Source organism: Dermacentor andersoni, chromosome 3 (assembly GCF_023375885.2).
Source record: "Dermacentor andersoni chromosome 3, qqDerAnde1_hic_scaffold, whole genome shotgun sequence".
NCBI classification, from domain to species: domain Eukaryota; kingdom Metazoa; phylum Arthropoda; class Arachnida; order Ixodida; family Ixodidae; genus Dermacentor; species Dermacentor andersoni.
The window spans coordinates 161,604,022-161,631,026 of record NC_092816.1 but is presented as its reverse complement, the minus strand read 5'-3'; the positions used below and the strand labels follow the sequence as shown (position 1 = coordinate 161,631,026).

At 45.9% G+C, this 27,005-nt stretch overlaps 1 protein-coding gene across 2 annotated transcripts in view; it reads left to right on the top strand.

Annotated features, from left to right (window-relative positions):
• LOC126524201 (sphingomyelin phosphodiesterase 4) overlaps window positions 1-27,005 on the top strand; it is a 118,974-nt gene that overhangs the window by 12,989 nt on the left and 78,980 nt on the right. For both annotated transcript variants that reach the window (XM_055067362.2, XM_055067361.2), the window contains exons 4-7: window positions 5,400-5,505; window positions 9,962-10,020; window positions 15,179-15,393; window positions 21,353-21,812. In XM_055067362.2, the coding sequence (XP_054923337.2) occupies window positions 5,400-5,505; window positions 9,962-10,020; window positions 15,179-15,393; window positions 21,353-21,812 (840 nt within the window). The remainder of the gene's footprint in view (window positions 1-5,399; window positions 5,506-9,961; window positions 10,021-15,178; window positions 15,394-21,352; window positions 21,813-27,005) is intronic.

Genomic DNA, 27,005 nt, shown 5'->3' with positions numbered 1-27,005 from the left:
TAGAAGTACGCGATACTCGAATAGTGCCGAATCATAGTGAACCTCGAATCATTCAATTTGCGAATAGAACACCTCCTGTCAGCTTGAGAAATCCAGAAGAAACGCAGGGGCGAGATCGCCACAAGCATCTCACCAAATAGTTGCCACTGACTTACACTAGAAAATCCCCTGTACGTCAGAATTGCTTGCTTTTCGCGAAGCTTGCCAGCATACTTTTCCAAGGCATCCAAGTGCTCCATGTAGTGCAGCGGATGGTCCCTCGCGAAAACGAATCCCCAGTGGGACTGAATGATCTGCCAGGCCTCCTGTGTTGAGGACAATGTTGAGGCAGCCTGCCCTACCACGTCATTGCTGCTGTCGTTGCCGTCACTATCTGATGCATCCACGTTTGCGGCAATCGCCTCATCGTTTAGAAGCACATAGTTTACAAACCTATAGCAGTGTGCTTTCTTTTAATCGGCAACGTCGTGCATTGCCGATGATCAGCGGGCACATCAGCCATCTTCCGTTTCAGCGGCAAGTCAAACGAGGCTGAGAAACCATGTGGACAGGAACGACTTTGACGCCTCTGACAAAGATGAGCGTGAGTGACATAGTGCGTTGGCAGAACTACTCAGAATGAGGGGCCAGTGAGCAATCTGGGAGCAGCGCAGTTGGCGCGGTCTATTCACGTTTTGGAGGGTGGTGCAGCATAGAGCTATGGGCGCAGCCCATTCTTGTTCGGCGTGGTGGAAGGGCAATGGGAAAGAGACGCAGGAGGCTGGCGTGCTGAAAAGACTGAAAAATGATCACACTGTGGCTTTCGGGAGGGAGGGGGGGGGGGAGAGCATCGCATAGTGGCTCGAATTTCTCTTTTTCTTTTTTCTTTTCAAGGATTTTGCATTCTATTATCTTTCGGCACGGACACCCAGTAGTCAGACTTCATCGTTATAACCGATAATGCGGCATGGGGGCATTGTAGTAAGTGGGTTATTTCACCATAGAAAACATACAAAAGTTGACGGTGCAGCAGCTTCTCATACTTGTAACCGATATATTGTTAAAACCGGTATCGTTATAAGTGGGTTCTACTCTATTCGATTTCTCGTATATTCGTCATATTTGATGTGGGGACCCGTGCAGTGCTGCATGTCGCCTGCGCTGCGCAGCCCCTTGTGCTCGATGCCGTCCAAGCGAGCATTTCATTTTGTTTTCAGCGCAAAAGAAAGGCTGAGTGTGCCACGGTTGGGCCACCCTGGCTTTGTCCCTGCTGAATTTGTCACTTTGGTCAAGGGGACTGATCGAAATAATGCAGCGCGGACAGAGGGAACGGCAACAATAGCAGCGCGTATTTCGCAAAGAGCAAAAGCATGTGCGAAGATTAGGCCGATTAACCGCCAATAGACACACGGGTTGTGTTGAATACATGGCAATGAACTTCATGCCGCTTCAACAGATGTCAGTCCAACCTACGCATACGCCTGATCTCGGGACCGATCACTGATGGGCCACCCGTACGAACATATTGGTGGCCAGCATTTGGTGATGGCTTGCAGCCCATTGCCACAACGGCCATTCTGCCTAGCCCATTAGGCATATGGTGCTGCTTCACTGGGCATCTGTGACTAAATTTACGATTTGGTGCTGAATCGACATAAATCTATTCCCAGCAGTTGCACGACTCTCGGAAAGCCAACCAACCGCCTCGCAAACGAAGGCGAATGCATGAGATAACAACAAAGTTGTTCATGGTCACCATCTTTGAGGCGAACTGTACCGCGGCCTCTCTTTCCAAATGCCGTTCGTTGACACACATCGGTCTGTTTTTGTGGCTTTGAGCAATGGTAGCCATGAAAGCATCATGGCAGGTTGCATGCAATTGCGCGCACGGCGGATGAATAGGGTTGGGGGGTAGTGTCGCGATACAGTGGAATCTCGATGATACGAATCTCACAGGGTCACGAAAAATATTCGTATTAGCCGAAATTCGTATCATCCAAACAATTAAATCTAGCTAAATTAAAGAGCGAGAGGTGAACTCACTCAGGCACGCGTACGTAAAAAGCATTTATTTCTTGAAGAAACAGTCTCTAATGACCTTCTGCTTCTTTTTCTGTCAGGTCAATTAGCAGAATTTGTTCAAATCCATAAAAACGCGTGCAAGTGTCGTCGCTGATTTCATCTGCGGCCATAGCACGCCTCAGAACGCGGCCCGAAGCACAGCAGCCACTCCACTCCGTCCGATGGCACGCGGAAAAGGAGGAAAAGCACAAAAGCAACAAAAGTGCCACCGCGTCAAGCTCTTCGCGCCCATTCGCGGCCTCCGCGCTGTCCCGCGCCGCGTCCGCGCCTCCGCACCAAAAGAGAGAGGGAGAAATCGCGCAACTGCGCGCTGTTCTCTTTCATTGCCGTCGGTGGGGCTCATGCTCGCGGTCGCATCCGTCCGTGCGCTGGAATCGTGCCAACTGTGGCCTCTCCATAGAATAAAGGCCTCTCCTCCGCGCAGCGGCGCAACCTCCTCCCCTCCTTAGCACCGGCGCGCTGGTCGGGGGCACAGCTGCGCATAGCAACCGTGACGTCACACAGTAGCGGTAGAACGAGCGCGCGGGCGTCGGCGGTGGCAGTTGAACCGCCCCTCCTTCGTCAGACGTCTCGTTGCAGTCGAGTGAGTGAGACCCATAGCTCCGAAGCGGCCCAGTGATTGCGCGCCAAGCGGTTCGGGGAAGCGGCAGCGGACGCCGGATTCCCCCAACATCAAACGCCAGAAGAACAAGGAGCGAATGTGCATGCGACAAATGAACATGTCACCAGATGCGAAAGTAAGGGAGGCAGAACGGAAACGCCAACAGCGACTGATTAGATCGCCGGGTACCAAAGGCAGGGAAGCAGAACGAAAGCGGCAGCAGCGACAGGCGATATCGCCGAACACCAAAGCGAATGAATTGGAGCGCAGACGGCAGCAGCGACCGGCCATTTCACCGAACAGCAAAGCCAGGGAAGCGGAGCGCAGACGGCAGCAGCGTCTGGCTTTCGCCAAGCACACTTTCGAATTTCCAAAGTGTCTTCGGTAATTTTCGTATCAACCGACGCGGGTCGAAAATTGATTCGTAACAACCGTTCTCTAGCACGTTGCAAAGTAATGGGGCTCGGCCGAGACCACAGAAAAATTCGTATCATCCAGAAATTCGTATTAGCCGTGATCGTATCATCGAGATTCCACTGTAACTTGCTGTGGTGCTCTAGATTTCAGAATCTGACAGGTGACAAATGAAGCAGAACCTGACAATGAAACTACGCAAATGGCACCAGAATTTTACGAAACGGTGATTGAGTCACGTGGTGTGCAGTCCTTTTGTCTGTCACGCAGATTGTCCTTATGATAACCCAACTGCTGTAAAGTTGGGATAGCCCTTTTGTATGTTGATGAAAAACTGAAAGCATCAGTCGAGCAGTTGCACCTGGCAACAGGCCACAGCGGTGATGATGAAGATCGTGGTCTATTCTTTGCAATGGGCGGGTACTGTGCAGCGTCCTGACCGAAAACGTATTGTAAATAAAAAAGGAAAAAGATAGAAGACAAAATGAAGTGGAGGCACCCTCGCAATGGGCACATTCATATCCTGTGCGCCATCACAGCCTGAGCTAATGTGGAGCGGAACTACCTGCATGGCTTGCTGATCGATAATTGCTGATTAGCCAAATCCACATCCACACGTGAAGACACTGATGATGCTTTGTTGGGTTTTGCACTTTGTGTACTATGCACGTGATCCTGTGTGCGCAGTGTGGGCAGTGTGTGCAAGGGTGTTAGGAGGCGTTACGTTGGCTTTGTGTGTGTGGCAATCAAACAGTCTGCTTTACCAGCCTGCCAAAATGCCGTCTCCAGTCAAAAAACGTACATTTTCGACGCTGCAACATAAGGCTTCAATTATTGCCCAGCTTGAAAAGGGCAAAAAGAAGATGGAAATCGCTGACAAACTTGAAATGGTGTGCAGCCCACTGCCTACAATATTGAAAAACAAAGCCTTCATTCTTGGCGCACTTAGAAATGGTGCAAGTGCAAAGAACAAGCCGGTGACGACTGTGATGTTCCCAAATGTCAACAAGGCAGTGTTTGCTTGGTTTTGTGAACAGTGTGCCAATAACGTGTACTGTCAGGAAGAGTGCTTCAACAGAAGGCACTGAATTTCGTGTGCATGCTCGTGCACGATAAATTTGAAGCAAGCCCTGGCTGGTTTAGCCATTTCAATGCCCACCACAACATAGTGGCAAAAGTCACTTCCAGGGAGGCAGCAGCAGTCGACCCAGTGACAATGTTGTCGTGTCTACTGACCAACAACAACAGAGGGCTTGTATTGGACCAATACAAGTCCTCTGACATCTACAATGCAAGTGAGATAAGCTTATTTTATGAGATGCTTCCATTGAGTTCATTTGCGTGGATGAAGACGCACGTGAGGAGATGACAGACGAGACCATCAATAATAAACCTGTGCGAAGCTAACGACGCCAAGGAACACCAAGGACCAAAGCATCAAGAGAAGACAAGCCCGCAGGATATGTTAGACACCTTCGACACAATTCATTTGCTTTTCGGTGAGCACGACGATGATGATGGGGCAATGGACCACTTTTTGCAGTGTGAAGGCAGAGCTGTCGAATTGCTGAAAAGGCAAGGCTCGGCAAAGTAAGCTTTACTGACTTTTGGCAATAAATTTTTGCTATGCAACGAATTTACCTGTCTTTTCTATCTGATTCTCGCGCCAACGATATTCCTGCAAAAGCGAAATTTTTTGCGTTCCCCAGTGATTTAATTATTGCAGGTTTTGGCTGTGTACAAAGTGTCGCATAACCAATGGTATAAGAAATTGAAGAAAATCAAAGCTGTTAGATATCAAGTAGAATATTCTCATTATTGATTTGTGTATATAGAGATTCCTGTGAGCAAGTTGGAATCGGCTAGTGCAAGACAGGAAGGAGTAATTGGAAATCACGGGGAGAGGCCTTCGTCCTGCAGTGGACATAGAAATAGGCTGATGATGATGATGAGCCAACTTTATATGTACAGGTTCTATGTCGTTATTTAATATTTTATAAAGCAGAACGCAACTGCATTTACTGATACTATTTTGTGGGTCAATTCCATGCTATACAAGCCGGTTTGCTGTGTCCTACTTGGCGGGACAGCATGAAGGATGTGAAACCTGAGTTAGTCACAATGAAAGCTTCGGTTTAGATTTTTAAATTATATGCTCAGTTGATGTCATCCGTGTGTTTCATTATTGTATGCATTGCAAATGTCTGTAGTTGGGCTTTCGTTTTTTGAGAAGACCTTTATGACCTGCTGACTCTTTTCAGCTTTGACATCCTTGACTGCTGTGTTTTTTTTTCTCTGTCCCCCGTCTAATAACCACCGCCAGTCCGATACCCAACGAACCCTGAGCACGGGTGGGGTGCCTCCTTTCTGCACTGGGAGGATGCCGTCGTTTGGAGGTGGACCACAGGCACCCACTGCCTTGCAGATCAGTATCCTTTGTGTCGTTTCATTGTGGTGTTGTTAGTGTGCAAGTGTTGTTGCACACTTGTTGCAGCACTTGTTGCACACATCTCTCATGCCATCACAAGTTACGCATGATTTCGTGTGAGAATATCGGCCACAGGCCTGTAACCTCTGCTGTAGTGAAATTTCAAGTAAATATATCTTTACAAAAGCAACATTACATAGGAAAAGCCTTCAAATAATGTTTCTGTAATGCTAGTTGTACAAAAAAAAATTCCCTGTTGAAAACTTACCTTTTTTTTTTTACTGGTCAATTATTTGGGAATTTTTACGGGCTTCTCTGTGCCCAAAAAGTCAGCCAGCAACAATTTTGCATTGGTGATGCCTACCAAGGCATTTCTTGATGTATGTGCCACTGTTTGCACGCGAATTTCTGTTTGTTTTAGACAAAACTTACACGCTTAACTAATGAGACAGCTTATGGGGGTCCTACGGTCTAATCTTGCAATCGTGCTTGCTCCCTATGCGTAGTGGCCCTGGCATAGGTAAATGTTGTGGGCGCAAATTCACATCCCTTTGTCTTGCTGCCCACGTCCCTACATGCTGTTTCTGGAACCCTGCGTGTCGAACACAAAGGCACCATAGCTGAGAAACTGTCAAATTTCTGCGAGAAACCCTTGTAAAACTTAACTCCTGATGAGTTCCGGTTTGAGTTTGATAGACTGTAACTACAGTAGAACCTCGTTAATATGTTTTTAAGATGAAAGCGAGAAAAGTACATACTAACCAGAAAAATGTATGATCAGAATCACTAAAAAAATTTGGCAGACATCTGTAATTTACATCTACATCTACGAAGCCAGGTGCTTCGGTTGGAATCGAATTAACGATGTCTACTATACCAAATTTTATACTTAGGTGATTAATATTTTAGCCGCAGTATCATTTTGTGCTTGCATACGAGCTGAATCAGAGCCGAAGTTAACACCAAAATGTCACTTTTTTTCCGACACGCACTTGCTCTTGCGCATGCGGTTGCATAGACATTTTGGTCTCATTATAAAGTGCAGTTTTTCGCCTTCAAAATTCCCACCAGATCGGGTTCTATCAGTCATTGGCCTTTTAGAAAATGTGCCGCCAAAAAAATGTACCAGCATGCCTTCCTATTCGTCACTGGGTGCACATGACTTGAGGGCACCACCCGATTAGTGGAAGTTCATGTTTGCTGTCTGCTCCCCTCTCTGTGCCGCACATGGACATAAACCATTTTTTCGCTGTGCCAGCAAGGAAGCGCAGCAGAAATTTCACATAAGGCACAAGTTTGATGCAAAATAAAGTATGACGAATGCTGAATGAAAACTTCAGAGAATGCCATGTGGCACCGCAAAATGCCCAGGATGTTGCATCCTCCGCGCTCAGTGATGAAGTCTTCGATACCACCAAGCTAGGCCTAATGAGCCTAATGTCTGCCACAGACAGTGCGATAAGCTCATCAGCTGCCAACATTTCGAGTAGAGTTCACGTGCGTCAAGACACAATCTATCAGCAACCCTCAGACATGGAAGATAAAAAAAAAAATGAAGCTAAGAAAAGAAACTATTGTTGTCCTCCACTCTAGCAATGGTCCAGATGGCATGGCTCGTCCGTGTGATGGGACTACGTTCGCAATCGTAAATTTAGATGCAGTGAATGCTTTATTATCACTTGCCAAATACAAAACCTGCAACGGTGATCTGCAAGTCTGCAAGGATAAATGTGAATACTCACTCTGAAGTTGCTTTTGATGTGTGCAAACTATGGCACGACTGTCGACATGGAACTCCCTGCATGTTCATAGGTGTAACAAAATGAACACATTCACTGTGAATGTTCTGGTTTGCCCATGCCATGCAGGCTATGAGGAACAGACAGACTGCTCTCAAGGACGTGTTTTCATTGATGGACATGCATAACATGGACATGCAGGGCAAAGGCCTCTCCGATATTTTTCCAACTACCTCGGTCATGTACTAATTGTGGCCATGTTGTCCCTGCAAACTTCATGATCTCATCCGCCCACCTTACTTTCTGCTGCCCTCTGCTACACTTACCTTCCCTTTGAATCCAGTCCGTAACCCTTAATGACCATCGTTTATCTTCCCTCCTCATTACATGTCCTGGCCATGCCCATTTCTTTTTCTTGATTTCAACTAAGATGTCATTAACTCGCGTTTGTCCCCTCACCCAATCTGCTCTTTTCTTATCCCTTAACGTTACACCCATCATTCTTCTTTCCATAGCTCATTGGGTCGTCCTCAATTTAAGTAGAATCCTTTTCGTAAGCCTCCAGGTTTCTGCCCCTTACGTGAGTACTGGTAAGACACAGCTGTTATACACTTATATACAGAAGACAAATCAGCCATCTTCTAACTGTAAAAAACATTTTTTGGAAGCAATAAAATCGCCAAGACTACAAAGTGCTTTAATAACTTTTCTGTTCATGGGCTGCCCACAAGGCTGCGCTTTCATGCCCCTAAAGTAGCTTGGATATCTCCCTTTCTGCAAGGGGCCCTTACTAGGAAGGAGCTACTCTTTTGTCATGCGTCACCTCGTGTGAATGCCTTTCCAGTACATGTCCCTTTGTTTAAAGGACTTACTGGCACCCATGTGTCATGGGCATTAGTCACAGCTGCATGACACAAAAGGATCCAAACCGGTTTGTGGCATCGGCCAAGAAGCATGAATCAACGGAAAACTTGCACTGATCCCTCAAAAAGTGGCATGCAGGTCCTAAAGGTCAACCAGACTACGTGCCTGGTGTTTATTTGCTAGGCTGTTTCAGCTGTAAATATGCGAATAAAAATAGTCTTTGTTTGTTTTTCTCAATTTTCTCAAAGCGCTTTTTGGTCACATTACCAGTTTCTCGAAGTACCGTATTTACTTGCGTAATGATCGCACTCGCGTAATGATCGGACCCCTGAATTTTGTTGTTAAAATTCAATTTTTTTTTTCTTTCCCGCATAATGATTGCACCCCGAACTTGCCGCAGCAATATGTTGTGCGCCAAGTCTAGCTAATGATGATCATGCTTACCATCTGTCGAATGCTACGTGAACTGAACTGAAAAAAGGTGCCTTTCGATTCCTCTCATCTGCACTCGTGGTCACGCAACAAATCGCAAGCGGCAACGATAGTAGCCACATGTACGCCGATATGTTAGAAGTGTACCCTATTCATACGCTGACGCTTGTAACACGGCCAAGATATTCGCCCACCCTTAACGGAAACGTGCCGTATTAGGGTAGTAGTAAAGACAAATGCTGCAGTTTTCGCAGCATGCGCGCCATGTGTTTCTATGTCACTGGCAGCTAAGCGTGCCCGTCTCTGTTTCTTCCCCCTCAAAGTGGACATGGCTACATTATTGCCGCCAGCTTGCTGGTATTAATGATATTATTCATTACTAATACGAAAGAAACTGTTTCAATGCACATAATGTACTCATGAGAAGAAAAAAATCGTGTTCGGCTTGCTCCGCCGGCCGCCTGTTTGTTGACCTGTTGTCATCCCCGCAGCAAAAGGGGGATGCAAAAAAATTTTTTTTTTCTTTCTGCGGAAAATTTCACCTGCGTAATGATCACACCCCTGAATTTGCGTCAATTTTTTTGACAGAAAAGTGTGATCATTATGCGAGTAAATACAGTAACATCTCGTGATCTATAACAGCTAGAGTTGTTAAAGCCTAATCTGTGTGTCAGATAGGGCTGGGAGCAGATATTTAATTTTTTAATTAATTTAATTTTTTTTCAATTTTCTAAGAACTGTTAGCCAGCGCATCTCTAGCTTTCTCCTGCAGTCACCACAGGGGGAGAGAATCGTTCGCCTAGTGCTCAATCACAGCACCGAAACCTTCACATGCCCTGAAGCTGCCACACAACAGCACATGCTGGCAGGTTCAGCTATTCGCTTACTCACGCACAACTCTAGACGACATTACGAAGAATTCATTCAGCAGAGTAAAGCTTTATCCTTTGCATTGTTGCTATTGCCAATCTTCACAACTTCCAGAGTAGCCCTAGATGTTTGATAAAATTTGACTAAATATTTATTTTAGCTCTGTAAATGCCATATTTATGACTGATAAGCTTTTGAAAGCTATGTTTGCATGAAAGGTTTCAAAAGTTTTTTTAATCTGATATATTTACTGTTGTTCAGCTATGGACGTGCCATGCAACTCTGTTGCATGAGTTCACATGCCCTTTGTAGTGGCAGCAAAATCTGATCACCGGCTACTAACCACCCATCACAAAAATGGCCATAACAGTCAAAGACAGTTGTTAATTTCAAAATGGGAAAAAAAAACATGCTATCGCATTTACAACATCGTTGCTGATCATGCCCTCTTACTGCTTGCGAGTGAGGGATTCTGAGAGTATGATGTGGCTGAAAGGTGTGGTGGGCTCTGTTGTTGGCCTTGACCCTGTTGTGTGTCCGCTTCTGTCCAAGATGCGTTCGAGCTCTACATGTTCCATTTTGCCTACTACATCGTCAACCCATCACAGCCGGTAAGCCTTTACTATATGTAGTTGGATGCACCTTGTTTTGAATGCTTCCTAAGAGACTGCTTAACTGTTCCAAGAATATTGTACGTCAATGAACCCGAGTTGAATTCTCGAGAAGTAATCTACAAGCGCCCGTATTGTTGAACCGCATTTCCTGTATTACCATAGCTCTTATAGGGCCTTTCTGCATTTAACAAACTAGTGCTTACAATGAAGTCCATTTGTTGTGCAAAGACTTCTTTGTAACAAGGGTTTGCTGTATGTGCTGTCATTCGTACAGCAGTGCGTATTACTCCAGCGCTCCTCTAGAATGTTGAAATTAGCATCATTAAAACAAGAACAGTGTAAAATTGTGGACAATATGCAAAAATGGGACGCAATGCAGGCACTGCCAGAATTAACGTCCGTAATTTAGTTTCCATGTTTTTTTTTTCGGCTATGTTACCAAACCAACTTGACCAGCATAGCATTCTTGTACTTTCAGATTATAATAGCTTCTTTTATCACGGCAAAATGTTTATTTTTTCTTTTCAGAGACAGACCGCATCAAATGTTGCAAGCACAAGTTTGTTTGCAGCCTTTTAAAAATGACTAGGAATTTGTTGTCACAAAACAATACTTTGCATGATGTGTCATTGCATTACAAAGAGCGGCAGCTCAGAACCTCAAGAATTAGTGATAGTTTTTGTAGGCATGCTTTAAAGGCCGCCTGCGACTAAATTTTACACTGCGTAGAAAGCTTTGTTTCAAATAAAGCAGCCCCTGCGCAAAGTGTTACGCCTGAAACGTGACAGGCTCGCAAAAGTAGCCATTTTCGGTACTGAAACTGGAAAAAGCTAGGCCAGAATATAGCACAGCAAATTCCGTTCGCGTGCGACAGCGTACTTACGACGCAATGATTGCGGTGTATGTACATCTGTGTGCGCATGCGTCATGGGCAACCTTGCACACTCTTAATTTATCAAAGTGACGTCTCTATGGCTCGTATCTCTCGCTTATTTGCAATTCCGTGCACACTGTGGCGCACTTATGTAAACGCAACACATCTATAGTTTTTGGTTAGGCACATCGAAAGCAGGTGAAGTCCGCATATTCACCGCGAGATTGAGCTACAGGTGGCAGCACCATTGCGATGTTAGTATAGTTAAGTGGTTGGCGGCACACACTCAAATGTACATGGCAGCACTTTGCTGTGAGCAATGTGGCCCGATTTTATATAATGAAATGCGCTAACTGCAGTGAACTGATTATAGATCGCCCTCCAATGCCACAGTTGCGCACGAAATGCCCCGAAAGTTTTTTTTTTACTTGTAAGAAGTGCAAACTGCCATTCATCGAGTATGCCACTCAGCCAGAAAATTTGTTTTGGCACTTTATTGGGGCTTTTTGTGCCTATTTCACTGTGTTCCACCAGCTCTGCCAAAATGGTTGTGCAGCATAATTAGTAAAGCCTTGTTAATACGTAGTTGGCATAAAACCTGGACCACTCACGCACTGTAAGCAATGTACTAATTAACTGACAGTGGCAGATGAGAGGCTACAGACTTGCCACTCAAAAAAAAAAAAAGACAGTCCGTAAGCAGGCAGCAAAAAAGAAAAAAGAATGTGATGCGCACTTGTTGCCTTGGTGGCCTTGCAGTGACGACGGCACACTCAAACACAGCAAGTCCGCGAGCCAGTTTTTCCATCAGGCCCCACTTTTTTGCGAACACCCTCATGATTGTCAATGCACTAGCCGCGTCAGATACGGAAGGGCCATCATCTGCATCATCATCCATGACGACAATGTGGAAGCGCTATAAGCTGTGGGAGCAGGAAACATGTCATGGCTACCATGTTTTGACGTCACTGTCAGTGGCAGCTGCAGTCTGGAAAAGGTCTGTGCACTGCAATTTCGCCATCTATAGTCTGCGCACACATTTCACCGATTCCAAGCATGTATGCGCCGAAAAATGAAATACTACGCACTAACTGTTTAGCATGAGTTAAGCAACTACGGCCTAATGGTCGACCGATACATTAGGTTAATGGCGACGGGGTGAGCAATTCATCGCAACTATGGTTAAACTGGAATTACTTATTAAGGGGGTACGTATTAACAAGGTTTTACTGTGCCAAATTCTCTGCGAATCTTGCACTGGCTAGAAAAACGTCAGCATCTCTCTACAACGAAGTTATAGCAAAGTAAAGTGCACCTTACAAACCAATTTGAAGCATACATCTCTGTTTATCTTTATTTAATAATTTTTTATTTGCTGCGAAACACAAACAGTTAGCATTCAACTAAATGAGCCAGGCCACTGTGAATGAGATCACGTTAGGAGGATTGCCAGATTACTTCAGACCAGAATATTTTTATCGCAGTAACACTAAAAATGCATAATTTTTGCCCAAAGCTGCCCTTGGATGGTTACGTGCAAAGTAGTTATTTGAGAGGCTAATATTATTAGGTTGTGTTATTTCAGCCAATAATTGCCGCTATACTACAGTGCTCAACCGTAAGTTGAGGGATAGTTTCTGAGTTTGGCGCGTAGTAGGCGCAAATTTGAAAGTCGTGGTCTCTACGTGAGGATCTGAAGTCAAATTTGAACTTCGGGCTACAGTGGCATTCGGTAGGCAAAGCGTTGTGGGCATGCCCCACTCTGCCGTAGCCTTTGCAGTGCAAGGCGTTGAAGGAGCAGGAGCACTGCGAAGGGGATCAAACACTATCCTTGACGGCCAATAACTCAGCTTCAGCTGAAGCCATTGAAGTGCTTCTTACTCTAAAGTATTTCTCAAATAGCCTACTTTAACGTCACATGCATTTATCGACTTCAGTAAAAAAGTGTTTGGGGCCCCTTGAAAGAAATTTGACTCCAGGCAATGATCCTATTTGAGTACATGCTATTGTTTTGCAATTGCTACAGCAGTGCATGCTTCAAGACTGGTAGTTGAAACTTTCTGAATGACCCTAGACAAGCAGATTTTCTTCGTTGCAAAGCACAGCTTCTTGCAAAATGTAAGGTGGTATATTTTTTTTTCAGTTTGTGGTCATAGAAGAGAATTCTTGCTGATGTAAAATTTTTACATCTTTTACTTATTTCAGCACATATTCTTTTCGTCACTGCAATTATTTTACAGTTTGTCGTAATGCAATAAAGTTTACATGGTAAATATACTATGTTTTTAATTGTAGCTCAAATTTAATGGAGTTTTCAATGCCTCTCAGAAGCTAAAGCTGTTGTGTCTAGTGAACGAAGCATGTTGTTAACCAGTGCTAAACATATGGGAGGATGAATGTTGTACTCTGCAACTGATCTCAACTGCACAACAGCTTGCATAGATAGCAGCGCTTAAGTCTACATTGCTGCATGTTCTACATTGTTACTCTTAAGTGTATTGCCATTTTGTTATAGAGTTTGGACAGCATTTTCTACTTTCACTATATATTCTTTTTCTTTTAGCCTATAATTTTGGGACGTTCAGCCCTACCTGGGGCCAACCTTTCATATTTTTCACACTAGAAGATACCGTTTAGTGCTGAGTGAACAGTGTGGCACAGTTAAAATAACACAATAACCCAGCTTCATTTTTTATAGGTGGTGCCCACATTGCAGTGCTCCGATGCAGCTCCCTCAGAGTTATAAGGACCCTAGCACTGTCAAAAGTAATTGCAGACACTAGGAAAACGTAACGGCTACCATGTCCAGAACGCTACCTATTGAGTTTTGACGTTTTGGAGGCTTGGCTTTTTTTTTTTCTTCTATTTACAGTATAACCTCATTGACACATTCTTGTTTGTTGTTTTTCTAGCTCTTGAGCTCTGAACACCAGCCCTGTTTAGCTTCTATAGGTTCATATGTTAACGCTTGCTGTCTGTGACATTTCTCTTTCCATTTGTTACGTCCCACAAACTGCTATGGCATACCACTGACGTGGCATCGTGTGTCCACAGCTCCTGCATTCATAGCCTGCACATTGCTGCTGAAAATGGTCACTTTGCAGAACCTGCTCTGCAAGACAGCATTTTCGTCGCCATGTTCAGATTGCTTCTGGTCGCCTATCTCAATGCTTTTCCCAAAGTTTAAAGCCAAGGGAAGGTGCGAAAAGGCGCAAGAGTTTGCCCCTACACCATGTTGTAAGATACTTAGTGCTCTTAACTTGAGGACACTCGCAAGGGCACATTGACCAGATAAAGTACCAACGGCACAGGCTCGTTAGTCCTCTGATGGTAGCGATTAGCCTTCGGCACGGCAATGCAGCTTCAAGACAGAAAAGGTATATCTCCCATTGCGATAGCAATTGATGCTTCGTTAGGAATCTGAATTTAATGACAGACAAGCGCTCCTATTGCCAGTGGGCTTTCTCCCTATGCCTCCATGCCAATGACCTATTTTTGCCGTGTGGCTCAGATATTTGGATTTTCCCACAGAGCAGTGGTTGCTATGGCAATGGGATATAAAACATTTTTGGTCTTGAAGTTGCGTCTTCCCGCCGGTACATAGTTGCTGCCATCAGAGGACAGATGGGCACCCGCCATCGATACATTAGCTGCTAGACCACGCTTCACAAGCAAGCCGTGCAGTGTCCCCTCCTAAACGGTATACTTATATCTTACGTCGTGCCTTACAGACACGTTTGCAGAGACCATCCCATTACCTTTGATACTTTGTGCAGAAAGGAGGGCTGTGAGTGCTCAGAAAGAAGCTGTTAGTATCAAAGATTAGGACTGATGCAGTAGATGGAAATTACAAGCTTCATGTACTCTGAGCCACAGCTATGATCATACAAAAGGTGTTTGATGTTTAATCTAACTGCTACGCAGCAATAATGCTCAATACTGAGTGAGTTTTCAACAGCTTGTTGGCTTCCCATTCAACTTCTAGTAATGTTTCATGGAAGAATAGCTTTTGGACTCATCAGTAGTTCTGCCATAAGCTTAATCCAGTTTTGCGGTTCCCTGGATCATGCATTATTTTTCTGTGGTCCACTAAAAAAGCGTCTTCCAGGTTCTGGTGTAGTTGGTGGCACTAGATACTAAACCACGTCACTCAGGCATGCGCTGTTGCGGTGCTCAGCCATACGGAATCCTGTGTGACATGGTGAGGTATGGCAGCATCCAGAAGAACAGAATGCTTGTGTTGGTTTTGCCATCAGCTCTGTGCTTTGCCTGTCTTGATAGGGGGCTCAGCATCAGGTTCAACAGCCCGTGCTCTTGGACATTGTGGGTGGGGAAGGCCAGAAGGCATCAGGGACCATCTTGGAGTGCCTGTACCTGGCCCTGCTTCAGGACTATTTGCACTACTACCTGCCACATGACCGGGATGATGCGCCGGAGCTGCCTGGCTACCATCCGCACCACCAAATGCCTTTCTTTGCCGGCAGCACGCCACCCAGGCAAGTATAGACCGTCTGCTTCACTGTTGCTTCACTCTGTCAGTTCTTGCTGAAGAGATGCCCCTAAGACACGCTGTGCAAATTGCACCCCAGTGAGGTTCACAGCTGCATCTGATTACACTTTGTCACACATACACGAAAAACAGGCACGGTGCAGGTTCCCACTACACTTAGAGAGGCCATATAGGCTGGCTGCGTGGGCTGACTCTTTGGTGTTCTCTGTAGTCTGTGATCATCATTGTGAGCTTTCTTGCAAGGAAGGCTAAAGGCAAACATTGAATTATATAGGTGGTTAGTTTAACTTTCTGAAAATGTCAGAGTGTTTGTTTTGTCCACTGACCTGTGAAGATTGGACCTTCCAAGAGAAGCAAACACTGAAAGTGTAAACTTGACAAGGCTCTAGAAATTCACTTGGTATTTGCAGATGAGAAATAGCAGAGCGCACAAACATGAAGCAAGTGTGCCAATAGTCCAGAATTGGGTGGTCATGATGGACGGGCCGAAGTCTTACTCAGAGATTCACTTGAAAAAATGTGAAAGTGGATATGACCAAATTCATCAAAACTTGCCACAATATCCGAATATGTAAATCAATTCAAAACCAGATTTAACCAGATGGTCATGCCAGCATGTTCAGGTGTTTCTTTGCAGTGCTACACCTCAACTTCAGTGTGATAAAACAAGAAGGGTGAAGGGCATTAGAAAAATGCAGACTTTTCTTATAGCAGTTGAACAAGTTTACACAGTTGATTGCTGCCAAGCCTGGAAGAGAAGACGTCAAGTCTGTTATTCAGCTTCTTGAAGGAGATCTGCTGAAAGACGTGGAAGCCATGTGGGTTTCCAACTGCCTTAAAAGAGTTTTGAACTTGTTTCTAGCATATGCTAATGAGATGGGCTTGTTAATTAAGCTGGCTATAGACAAGGCAACCTCAAGATGCCACCGATTGCACCAGTGTTGATTGCTCGCATGGCGGGCAGATTCGAACGTCACGGGTAGCCTCCTTTTCCGTCGATGTAACCATGTGCCTGTTTGCGTTGGGTTGCATGCTACAGGTACAGTCGCCGACCGTTTATTCAGACCTCACGGGGACTGGGGAAATGTCCGAAAAAGCAGATTAAGAAAAAAAAATTAAATCCTTTATTTCCACGCACTTATTCGGGCTCGGCAGTAGACTTGAAGAAATCATGAATGCGCCGTTGCACGCTGTTTCTTTTATGCGTAATCAGATAAGCCTGAATGTCAGAGAGGGTCGTACGGTCACTATAGGCAGCTGAAAGCACAGTCACTGCTTGTACACGCTCCGCATGCGACGGCAGCGTAGCACATGGTGCGTCACCTTCCGACTCAGTCATCGTCCGGCGGTGCAGCAGAAACCTGATGAATGATCTCGCCCTCGTCGAGTTCTGCGCGTGTCAGTACAGCAGTGTCAGCACCTGTGAAACTGTCAAATGATACGGTGTCCGGAATCGCAATCGCACTGCGCAGGTCTCTCGGCTGAACATTTTCCACGTCAGTAGGGAGCACATCGGAAGGCGACAAATCTTAGGCCTCCCGGCACCCGCTTGCCGGCATTCTCCAGCACAGTCTGCACGGGCACTGTCGGCACCATTAAACACTTGACACGATGTTTCCGTATGCCGCATTGGATCACCAGAACTTCGACACAGCACACAAAGCAAACATCACCATGCCGAGACCAGTTGCACAAACGAAAAACGTGGCCTACTCGCAGCGTCGCGCGCGGAGGAACAAATCAGCTGCTGGATTGTCTTGACATGGCTTACTAAGCTGAAACTGGAACTGCTGTAGAGCCACTCTATCGAACCAGGCAGAAACGATGATGATGAGCGGGGATTTGCAGTAGCGCCACTTCGCGGGGAAGCATGGAGGCTCTGTTCAAAACAAAAATGGCGTTCAGCAAGTCGAACCATGCACCGGTCAGAGTTGGTGCATGGTGCTCTCGATCGAGTTGGCTCAAGGAGTGTCCGAAAAATCAGACGAGAGGTTGCAAGGTGCCTAAACTTTCGGCAGTTGTTCTACATTATAGTCTATGGGGAGAATGGCCGTGCCGTGAAGCAGACCGAATAATCGAGCATGTCCGAATTTTTGGAGTCCGGAAAATCGGTCGGCGACTGTAGTTGTCTTTACATGGTGGCAAGCATGACCTAGTCATCCCGCAAGCTTAGTATGCAGTTTCTTTGTGTTATTTACTGCACCAAAACAGTCTTGAAAACACAAAAGACTGCTTATTTTAGGGAAATTTGGAGACGAGACGAGCGTCATACTGTACAGAGTCAAGTCGCACATTGTTCTGTTCATAGGCCTTCTCTTGATACATGTTGTGTGATAAATTGAGTGGCCCTTGGTTTGTACATACGGGCGTGTTGGTTCAATGCGGGCCCCTTGGGAGAATAAGTCGCTGCAGGAGCAGGTAACGAAAAACATTGTCGTGGTATAGTGCACAGTGGGGGAAACTCTGTATTTGCAATGGAGTGAAACCTTGTTACTACAAACATCAAATTAACGGTTTTTTCAGATTAACAGACTTTTCAGAAATTCCCTGCTGACTTCTTATGGTTTCAATGGAAAGATATTCCACTACTTCGAACTTCAGTATACTGAAATTTTCTGAATGACGATCGTTATTCAGTTTCGGTGCCAGGTTAACAACGCCTCAGTACTACAAACTAATATTCTGAAATCTCGGGATTCTTAGATATCCTTCATGGCAACCGAAACAGTAGGCTTGCAGACAAGGCGCAGAAATTGGACACCACAGTGCACGGGTTCGGAAAACCTGATATGGCGCTCAGTAAAAAATGTGGGAGAGAATTTTCTTTTTTTTAACTCTATTGCGGAGGTGACGACGTATCGGGTTTTCAGAGCGCATGCTCCACCTAGGTATAGCCCAGGCAAGTGTCGCCTGGCAACGGAGATGCGCCTCTTCCTTCTTTCCCCCTTCTTTCTGTGCACACCTCTTTATTTCACACTTGTTTCTGCGGCTGTACTAGCTACGGGTGTGGAGAAATGTAACCTGCGTATGCGGGGGGTGCCACACGGTTTCACTTTGCACTTTCCAGATGGTGTTGTTTATGCGTGTTCGCGCTTTGGAATAGATCAGGTGACCACCTCGAGTGAGACAGTTGCAGTGTCCACGATAAGAAATGTGAAAAACAAACAGCAAGAAACATTGTGCTTTAAAGGTGACATGGAGCTTCCTTTTTGTCAGTAGTTTTCACAGCGTCTGCTTTGTGCGTGTCACTCTTATTATGTGGCGCATCGGTGGTGCGTGGTAGCGGAATCTGCTGAAAATAGTAACAGTGTAGGCCAAGAGCGAACAACGTTTTTGCGGATAGTTCAAATGGTGACAACTTATAAACTTATGGGCACAATGGTTAATTTTGGGGCTTTCAGTATAACAACCTTTCGGAATAATGAATGATTTTCAGTGGTCTCGTGTGATTCTTTAAATCGAGATTTGAGTGTAGCATGTTATGGCAGCGATGAAAAGGGATGAATCTCATGGGTGCTTTCCAGAAATTCTACCCGTTAACTTTGAGCCTGAAAGGCAGCTGCAGGATAGAACGACAGCTGTAGTTGTTGCACAATTGGCAGCTGAGCACTGTTTATCATAAAGCATTTAGTTTAATAGTTACAAGCCTTTGTGAGTCTTCGCACTAATAATAATTGCTCGTAGCCGTCGCCTACTAAGAGATGCTAATCGTTTTTGACCGAAGCAAGTTTAAGAGGACGAACTGTTTAACGTTTCCTTTTTGAACATGCAATGACATTATAATTGCACAACAGAAATTTCTCTCGTGCAGTTCTGTAGTGATTGGGCCTGGCAGAAAGTGTTACTGCTGTGTATAAAGCCATTGAAATCAGTTGCGCAAAAGAGTCCACTCGTGTTTGAGACAGGCTGGCACAAAAAGATTGCTTGCATACAGATGCACCTGCCAAAAATATGAATACCATGTGCCACGCCAGGAATTTTGTTAGAATACTTCACATCGGAAAGAAATAAACAAACTGTACTCGCTTATGTTTCACACATTTTTAACCACCGTGGCTTCTTTAGGCTGTTTCACATGGCGCGATTTTCAGTCAGCAACACAGCGAATCCCGTCGCTCAGCGACCGCCGCGACGTCGTGGGCTCTCCGCGACTGGATTCCAACAAGTTGGTCGCGCCGTCGCTCAGTCGCAGCGATCGGCACGATGTGGGAGGGGCAATGTGCGTTTCACCACGCGTTGGTAGCTCTGTGGAGCAATGTCGTACGTCAGCTCTAGCTGTGTTTAGGGCGTACCCACCAGCGTTTGCGGCTTAGGAGCTTCATACATTATTTTTCTTTCGCTTACACAATTCATTTGAAAGGAGAAGCTGCACGCTATCCAGATCGAGAGAAGGATGCCACTTCAACATAAGGTACGTACCTACTTGATTGCCGCCGTCGTCAAGCTCTTAATCCCTACAAATCGTGCCAGCTGCTTATATACACACACTCAACAGTAGTTTGTTCTTCGCAAAAGCAAATAATCATCCAGGGAAAAAAGTTGCGGCTTCCATAGTAACATTGGAACTAGAGTGTACTAAACGGAATCACCCCACCGACGCCGCGCAAGCCGCACGCTCATACTTGCGGTGTTGTGCAGCACCTCACTCACCGTATCTGCAAGCTATCGTAAAGACTCAACCCTTTTAAACATTACAAATGGTGTACCTATTCTATTATCGAATAAAAATAGGAAAATTCAAATATTTGACTAGTTTCCATGTTGTTTTTATTTAACGATGCAGGCATGGATACTTTGTGAGCAAGAGGCAACCTTGCGCATCGCTGCGACGGATATCGCGCTGCCGCAAATGCATGTGAAAGCTGTGAGCGAAAATCGCTCTGCGACATGCGCGGCAGAATGTTTTTTTTTCGCCCCAATCGCGCCATGTGAAACAGCCTTTTGACGTTGAATTGTTGTATACTGCAAGCTCGACATTCCAGCTCTTGTTGCTGATGTGCAAAACATACTCGCCATCTTTAATTGCGCATTTTATTTGTACACTTTATCTGACACCCTAAAATGACAGGCACAACAAGGCTCACTTTTCTTGGCGTTCCCTTCGCAAAAAAAGCTATTCTGCATTGGACAGTTTCTGAAAAATGGCATTGTAGTTTACACATTGTGATTTCTCAACCAGTCCATGCGCTTCTGTTCTGTTAGTGCCACGAGTAACGAGAAAGAGGGCACGCGTAGCGCAAGCGCTACTAGCGACGACAGCATGTGCAGTCAGTCTGAGCACTGAGCAACAAGAGGAGCAGGCATGATGCAGCAGAGACAACACACAGTGGCGACGACGCGACCTCGAAAATAAATAATTAACAGCGGGGGCACTTCTCAACAGCTGCAGCAGCGCTGCCTGGCCAAGCTTGTGAGATGCGTGACTCATCTCCGTTATTCCCTTTCTTCCCACAGGCCTCTGGCCATTTTGCGCAACGGTTGCCTTCACTGTGGCACCACGGTCACTCTTTCACAAAATGTCCAGTTTTGGCATTGTGTGTAGCAGTAACCAGCCGTTCTTTTCAGTTGTACACAAATGTATGTTGACACTTCGATTACTCCCTTTGGCCTGCACCAAGGAGTCGGCCAAGTGGCCTTCACTCTAGGAAAGATTCACACTCTTTAGGGTTTAGCTTCCTTTTGAACAATTATCTTCATCCATATTGCGTGTCCGGTACATTCATGTCGCGAATGGCATGCACGTACCAGCGTGACATAGCTCTCCTGACAGGAAAGTTGGGAGCGCAAAGTGTTGAAGAAAAGGAATGCATGCAAAATAGATGACGATTGTTTGGAGACGAGATAAGACCCAAAGGGTGCAAAGGACACCTCTTCAGGCTTTTTCTTCACTTCCCGTTTTGCGAATGATGTACAAAATTTTCTGAGCTCTCTCATCCACACCCTAGTGTGCTGTACCGGGACCACCAGGACACCATGCTCTGGCACGGAACGTCTCCTGGGGGACTCTGCCCCAACAGTGCTGGTGGTGTCCCACACCACCACGCCAACAACGAGCCGTGCCTCATCCGCAAGGACATCCTGGCAAGCATTTACTCGGGGTCTGGCAGCGGTAACGGCTGTTTCCCGTCCACTCCTCCGCGTTACTACGGCTCGACAATGACGTCGACGCCTGCCGCTGGGTTTTCAACGTCTGCGATGTCGCCAGTGGCAGCAGTGGGTTGCGGCAGCCCTCACGCACGCATCTCCGAGACCTTCTTGGAGGTCCTGCTCGAGTTCTGGCTGGGCCGGCAGCAGGTGGCTGCAGCCATGTTCGGCAGGCCTCCAGCGGGTGCGACGATGCTGTACGGGAGTCCAGGTGCCACGCCCACTTCCATGTCATTTCATCACACCTTCAGAGTGACTGAGGTGAGTCTGCTGCAGGACTCACCATATTCTATATAACCTCTGCGATACTTGTCAGTCTCTTATGGCACCATACACTCACAGGTGTCACTTCAACTTACAGCTGCGGGACATTCTTTGTTCGTGGTGAAGCACACGGTGGCACACTATGAAGGCTCTGCTGATTTTTAAGAATACAGTCGACGACCTATTTTCCGGACACATGACTTTTCGGACATGCCCGATAATTCAGACATCTTTCTGGCACCACCACCATACCCCATAGAGTCAGTAAGAACGTCTGAAATTTAGGATTCAGAAATCCGTCACCGTCGGAATTTCCAGACTTTTTGTCATGACTGCAGGGCCAAAACGGCAATAATCGAAGCCATAACTGCCACCATTTTGATTATCGCATTGCCTTGGAACAGGCGTTCTCGCACGCACATCCGCTGGCCGCCGTTAGCTATGACCGCGGCAACGCTAGGCCTATCTGCTTCGAAATTCGCTGCCAAGCCTCATAGCTGTTCAGCGCTGCGTTTTTTATTGAAACAATTCGCCGCTGCTCACATGGTGCTAATTCCGCCTTTGTAATCCTTGCCAATGGCTTCAAAGCTCGGAAAGCACAATGCATTGCATTATGCCAGTTCTTGAAAGTCAGTTTCGCCTCAATGGGCAACCTTCAATGATCAGGCGGCGCAGCGATCGGCTCAGCTATTAGCACCACCGTTTCAGTTCCGCGAAATACCGAGGCGGGCGGCCACTGCTACAGAGGAATGCTTTTGTAGTGCTCTTTTGAAATGTGTTGGTCCTTCTAAATTGTGGTTTTAAGGCAATTGAAGACATTGAGGCCCAGTTTGGACCACCGACGCTTTAGAAAGGCATCATATTATTACGATATGATCAAGCGATGCTCAAGAAACGAGCCGTCGCGAGAACAACGACGAAGTTGGTCGGTGCGCTTGGTGCGAGCTAGTGTCGGCCTGGCTGCCTGGCTCCAGTGTAAATAGCCTGTAAATAGCGTCTTCTGTCTGTCTTTCCACACGCAACAATATTTACTATACTACAACCATGCATATCATGCCAAAGAAGTAAACAGCGAAGTGCTGATCTTGGCACAGAAAGAAGGTGCACATTGGCTTATTAATGCACAACAAGAAGCACAGTGCATACAAAGCTGCAGCACGGAGCACTTATGAAGCTAGATTTGACATGTAACAAACACTGCGCATTTGTATTGGAGCGAGACGAGCTAAATGACTATCTGAACTAATTTACAACAGCGGGAATCAGTTCACGCATTTTTATGCAGTTGTCGCTTTATTGTGCATTTTTATGAATGCCGCTGCTGGTTCTTCTTGTTTCTTTTTGCACTTATGTCTTAGCTAATTTAACGGAAATTTGCAAGAGCGACACAAACCGCGACGATCCACTTCAGCCGCCGGGTTGCTTCCCGTGGTAGTGGTACAATTTGATGCCAACATCCCCTTCGCGGTTGTGACAATCCTTAACACAGCAGTATCTGCGCTTGTTCTTTCTGTTGAAATTTCTCACGGTGGACCTGCCGAGAGGCCACCGTGAATCCATTGAAAAATTTGAAAAGGAGGCTTTCAGGCGAGCCCGAGCGCACCACGGACAATGGTGAAATGGCAGTGAGGGCCTACTCGCGGTTGCTCACCGCCACTACTAGTTGGCACGGCATGTACAGGCAAACTTCATTTCAGGGAGCCTATACAGCAGTGTTACGCAGTGAAGGGTACATGAAGTATTGCGGTGAAACATACTAAGTGTGCAAAGGGGCAATTGTCACGGGACACAGTATTTCTTAATTATACATGCATGCACCTGCCGTCTTCAGTCACAGTACGAGCACCGATTTGCCTATTGAGTGTACTGGCAGGCCTTCAGAGCTATTTTGGACATGCCTATGGCGATTTGAACCTTTCAGGGCAGTAAAAAACATGCATTCATATTTTTGGACTGCCCGATTTTTCTGACGTTTTCACGGCCTTTAGAGAGCCTGAAAAATTGGACCTTGACTGTAGCCTTATTTGCCTCTTTCGCTAATTTCGGTGGTTGGTGGCGTTGGATCTCAAGCATGCTCTTGAGACAAAGAAATGACAACACAATAGTGGAAGCCAAAGGAGCATTTATTACATTTTCTATACAATAAGGCAGCTAGCCTGATAATAGCTAATGGAATATGCTGACCAACCAAGGAAGGTCCACTCACTGCGACAGGATATTGAATGAATATGTTCCTCCTATGCTGGACACTAAGACCTAAGTTGTTTGTGAATGCAGTCACATGAATGAAGGCATGTTTGAATGATCATGGAGATCCATCCTGGCGTTCGCTTCGATGCCTTTTGCGGGACGGTCCTGTGAAATTTGCCAGCGGGCGCATGGACCGTGGCCATCCACACGCTACGACGACTCCAAGACAACTTTGAGTTAACTCTTCTGTTACGCCTTGAAATGTGCTCATTTTCAGTAATTTTATGTTTGAACATTTTATTTCATGACATAGTAGTCGCAATGTATAGTGCTGTACACAAAATTATAGCCTGATCACTGCTGTTTTGAATGAATGTACAGCAGTAATAATTGAGACAATTTTTGAGAGTTATTATGTGAAACTTCGAAGAAGCACCTCAAGCAAAACGACTGAAAGTACAGTGAAACCTCGTTAAACCGTAGTTGGCCGGAGCTTGGAAAAAGTACGTACTAAACGGTAGTACAGTGAAACCTCGTTAAACCGTAGTCGGTCAGAGCTCAGAAAAAGTACGTACTAAACGGTAGTACTGTTTAACCGAAATAGCATGACATTGCCCACTTACCTGTAGAAAACAAAACTCAGAGAGAGTGCGATGAAAGGGGAAAAAACATGCAGTATTTATTCACTTCGCGCGATATAAGTGTTATTTTCGTTTGATGCCGCGGCGGCCTAGCACGACGACAGCAGCCTCAAACTTGCTCAAGCTGCGTGCCAGCTTCTCAGCCAGCCCCCCTCCTCTCGGCAAACACTCGCACGGCAGATTCCTCGTTGGCGTTGCGTATTCTCCGTGCACGCGCGCACTAGTGCTGCATAAGTTCCGGGGTGCCTTTTTCATTGCCGGGTGCCGGAGTTCGGAAAACTTTTCGTTTGGAATAGTTATGTTATCGCGCCCCTGTTCTCGTTGCGACGATTGCATTCACGAGGCTGATGTAACGCGCAGCTTCTGCCACTGTCGGGCCTGAATCGCCCGTGCTGTCGCTTTCCGTGTCGTCCTCATCACTGTCGCTAGTCGACACTTCGGCAACAACAGAGGCAACGATGGCGAAAAGTCGAACCTCGTAGCCGACATCTCTTCGCGGTCGCAGCAGCGCTGCCGAGCAACTTCGCATTCCAAATGCCACACACTGTAGTCAACAGCAGATCCATGTCGCGGGCCAGCGCCGACTTCTTCGTGTCACGTTCGATAGCACGGACGATGTCTAATTTTTCTTCTATGCTGAGCACCCGGCGTCTTTTTTATCCTCGCTTGCACGACGCCATAACGCTCTCTGGCACGGCGTCGAAATGATGTTGATGTTGATGTGGCTTCACGTGCAAACGCACAGGGCGCTTGGAGGCCGTTGTTCCGATCTCTGAGGCTTGTTGTTCTGCCGGGCCGCCCGATGGAGACAGCGCACCGTTGTGTTTGCACGACGAAAAGTTGAAACGCTACGTTTTAACCGATACATACGCAATAAGCTGGTACGGTTTATGCGGATACAAAACACATTATGTTCAATGGCCGCTGAGTCGGGGATTTGACTTGACTACTTTTAAAACGAAACTACTGTTTAAGTGGGTACGGTTTAACGAGGTTTTACTGTAATAATTTGCTATTTTTCGTATAAGTAGTGAATCATTGTCAATGATAATGCTGCACTACAAGCAGGTGACTCTACAGCTGTGGTAGCGGCATAGATGCGGAAGCTTCACAGGCTTTGCTTTGCATTGCTGATGTGAATGCATCGTTGACAGGGCATGAAATTGTATCTTTGGCCGCAGGTTGTCGAATTCAATGAAGTAATATCTTCTTTTTGTCATTGAAATTATTCTTTTTTCATCTCCATAACCAGAAAATTTTCAGACCGTGTTGTGAAAGAAAAATTGGTCACTGGCTGCGCATATGCATGAATGGTCGATTTTCGACATAATGAAATTTCAGTATACTGAAGTAAACTGGCTATATTGGCAAGTTTGTTATATTGAGGTTTAATTGTACTATGTTTTTGTCATGAGTGCTAGCAGCACACTGGCTGCTGGTCGGAGAGACATGCCACTCTGCTCAGTCAGTGGTGAATAGGTTCAAATCTGTGATGCCATCTATGTAATATATGCGTAGTACGTTGCGACATAACACTATGGAGACTTAAGCGCTCCGCACAGGCGTGCAAGAACCAAGTGACAGCGAGAAGTGACGCAGTGGGCAGACTTTGTCGCATCGCACTGTGGGGCAGCCACATGGGCAGCCACACTCGACATTGCAAAACTAAGTAGCAACAAAGTTTCATTGTTGTCTGAATACAGTAAACACAGTTTTATAACTGTAGAAAATGGCAAACGTGAAGCAGGGCCAACATTTTAACGAGAGTGTAGTAGATGTAGCTTTTAAAATGCCATCATTGCTGATGAAAAAGTGTTTCGAGTCTCCAGCATTACCGTATTTACTCGCATAATGAACGCACTCGTGTAATGATCGCACCCCTGAATTTTGTCGTCGAAATTCGATTTTTTTTATTTCCCGTGTAATGATCGCACCCCGAACTTGCCGCAGTGATATGTCGTGTGCCAAGTCTAGCTAATAATGATCGCGCTTACCATCTGTCGAATGCTACGCGAACGACTCTTCAAGACAAGCCAAGCGGCCTGCATGCACCAAACATTCTTAACCCTTTCGCTGTCGGGACCTTTTTGGCCGTGACGCACCCCCAGTGTCGGCTTGGTTTCAGGGAACGAGCATAACAGGGAATGAACATAGCAATTTATTTTTGATTATGATTGGTATACAAATAACGTAGTCAATGCTATATGCACATTTCAGTGTTCTGCAGCTGCTGTTAGGAAACATCATCATCATCATCAGCCTAACTATAAAATCTGTTCAACATCCGAATCTGACGATGCGCAACCCTCTTCCTCGCATGCGACTCTGTCCGAGTCCGAATCCGAGCTCGGCTCGTATT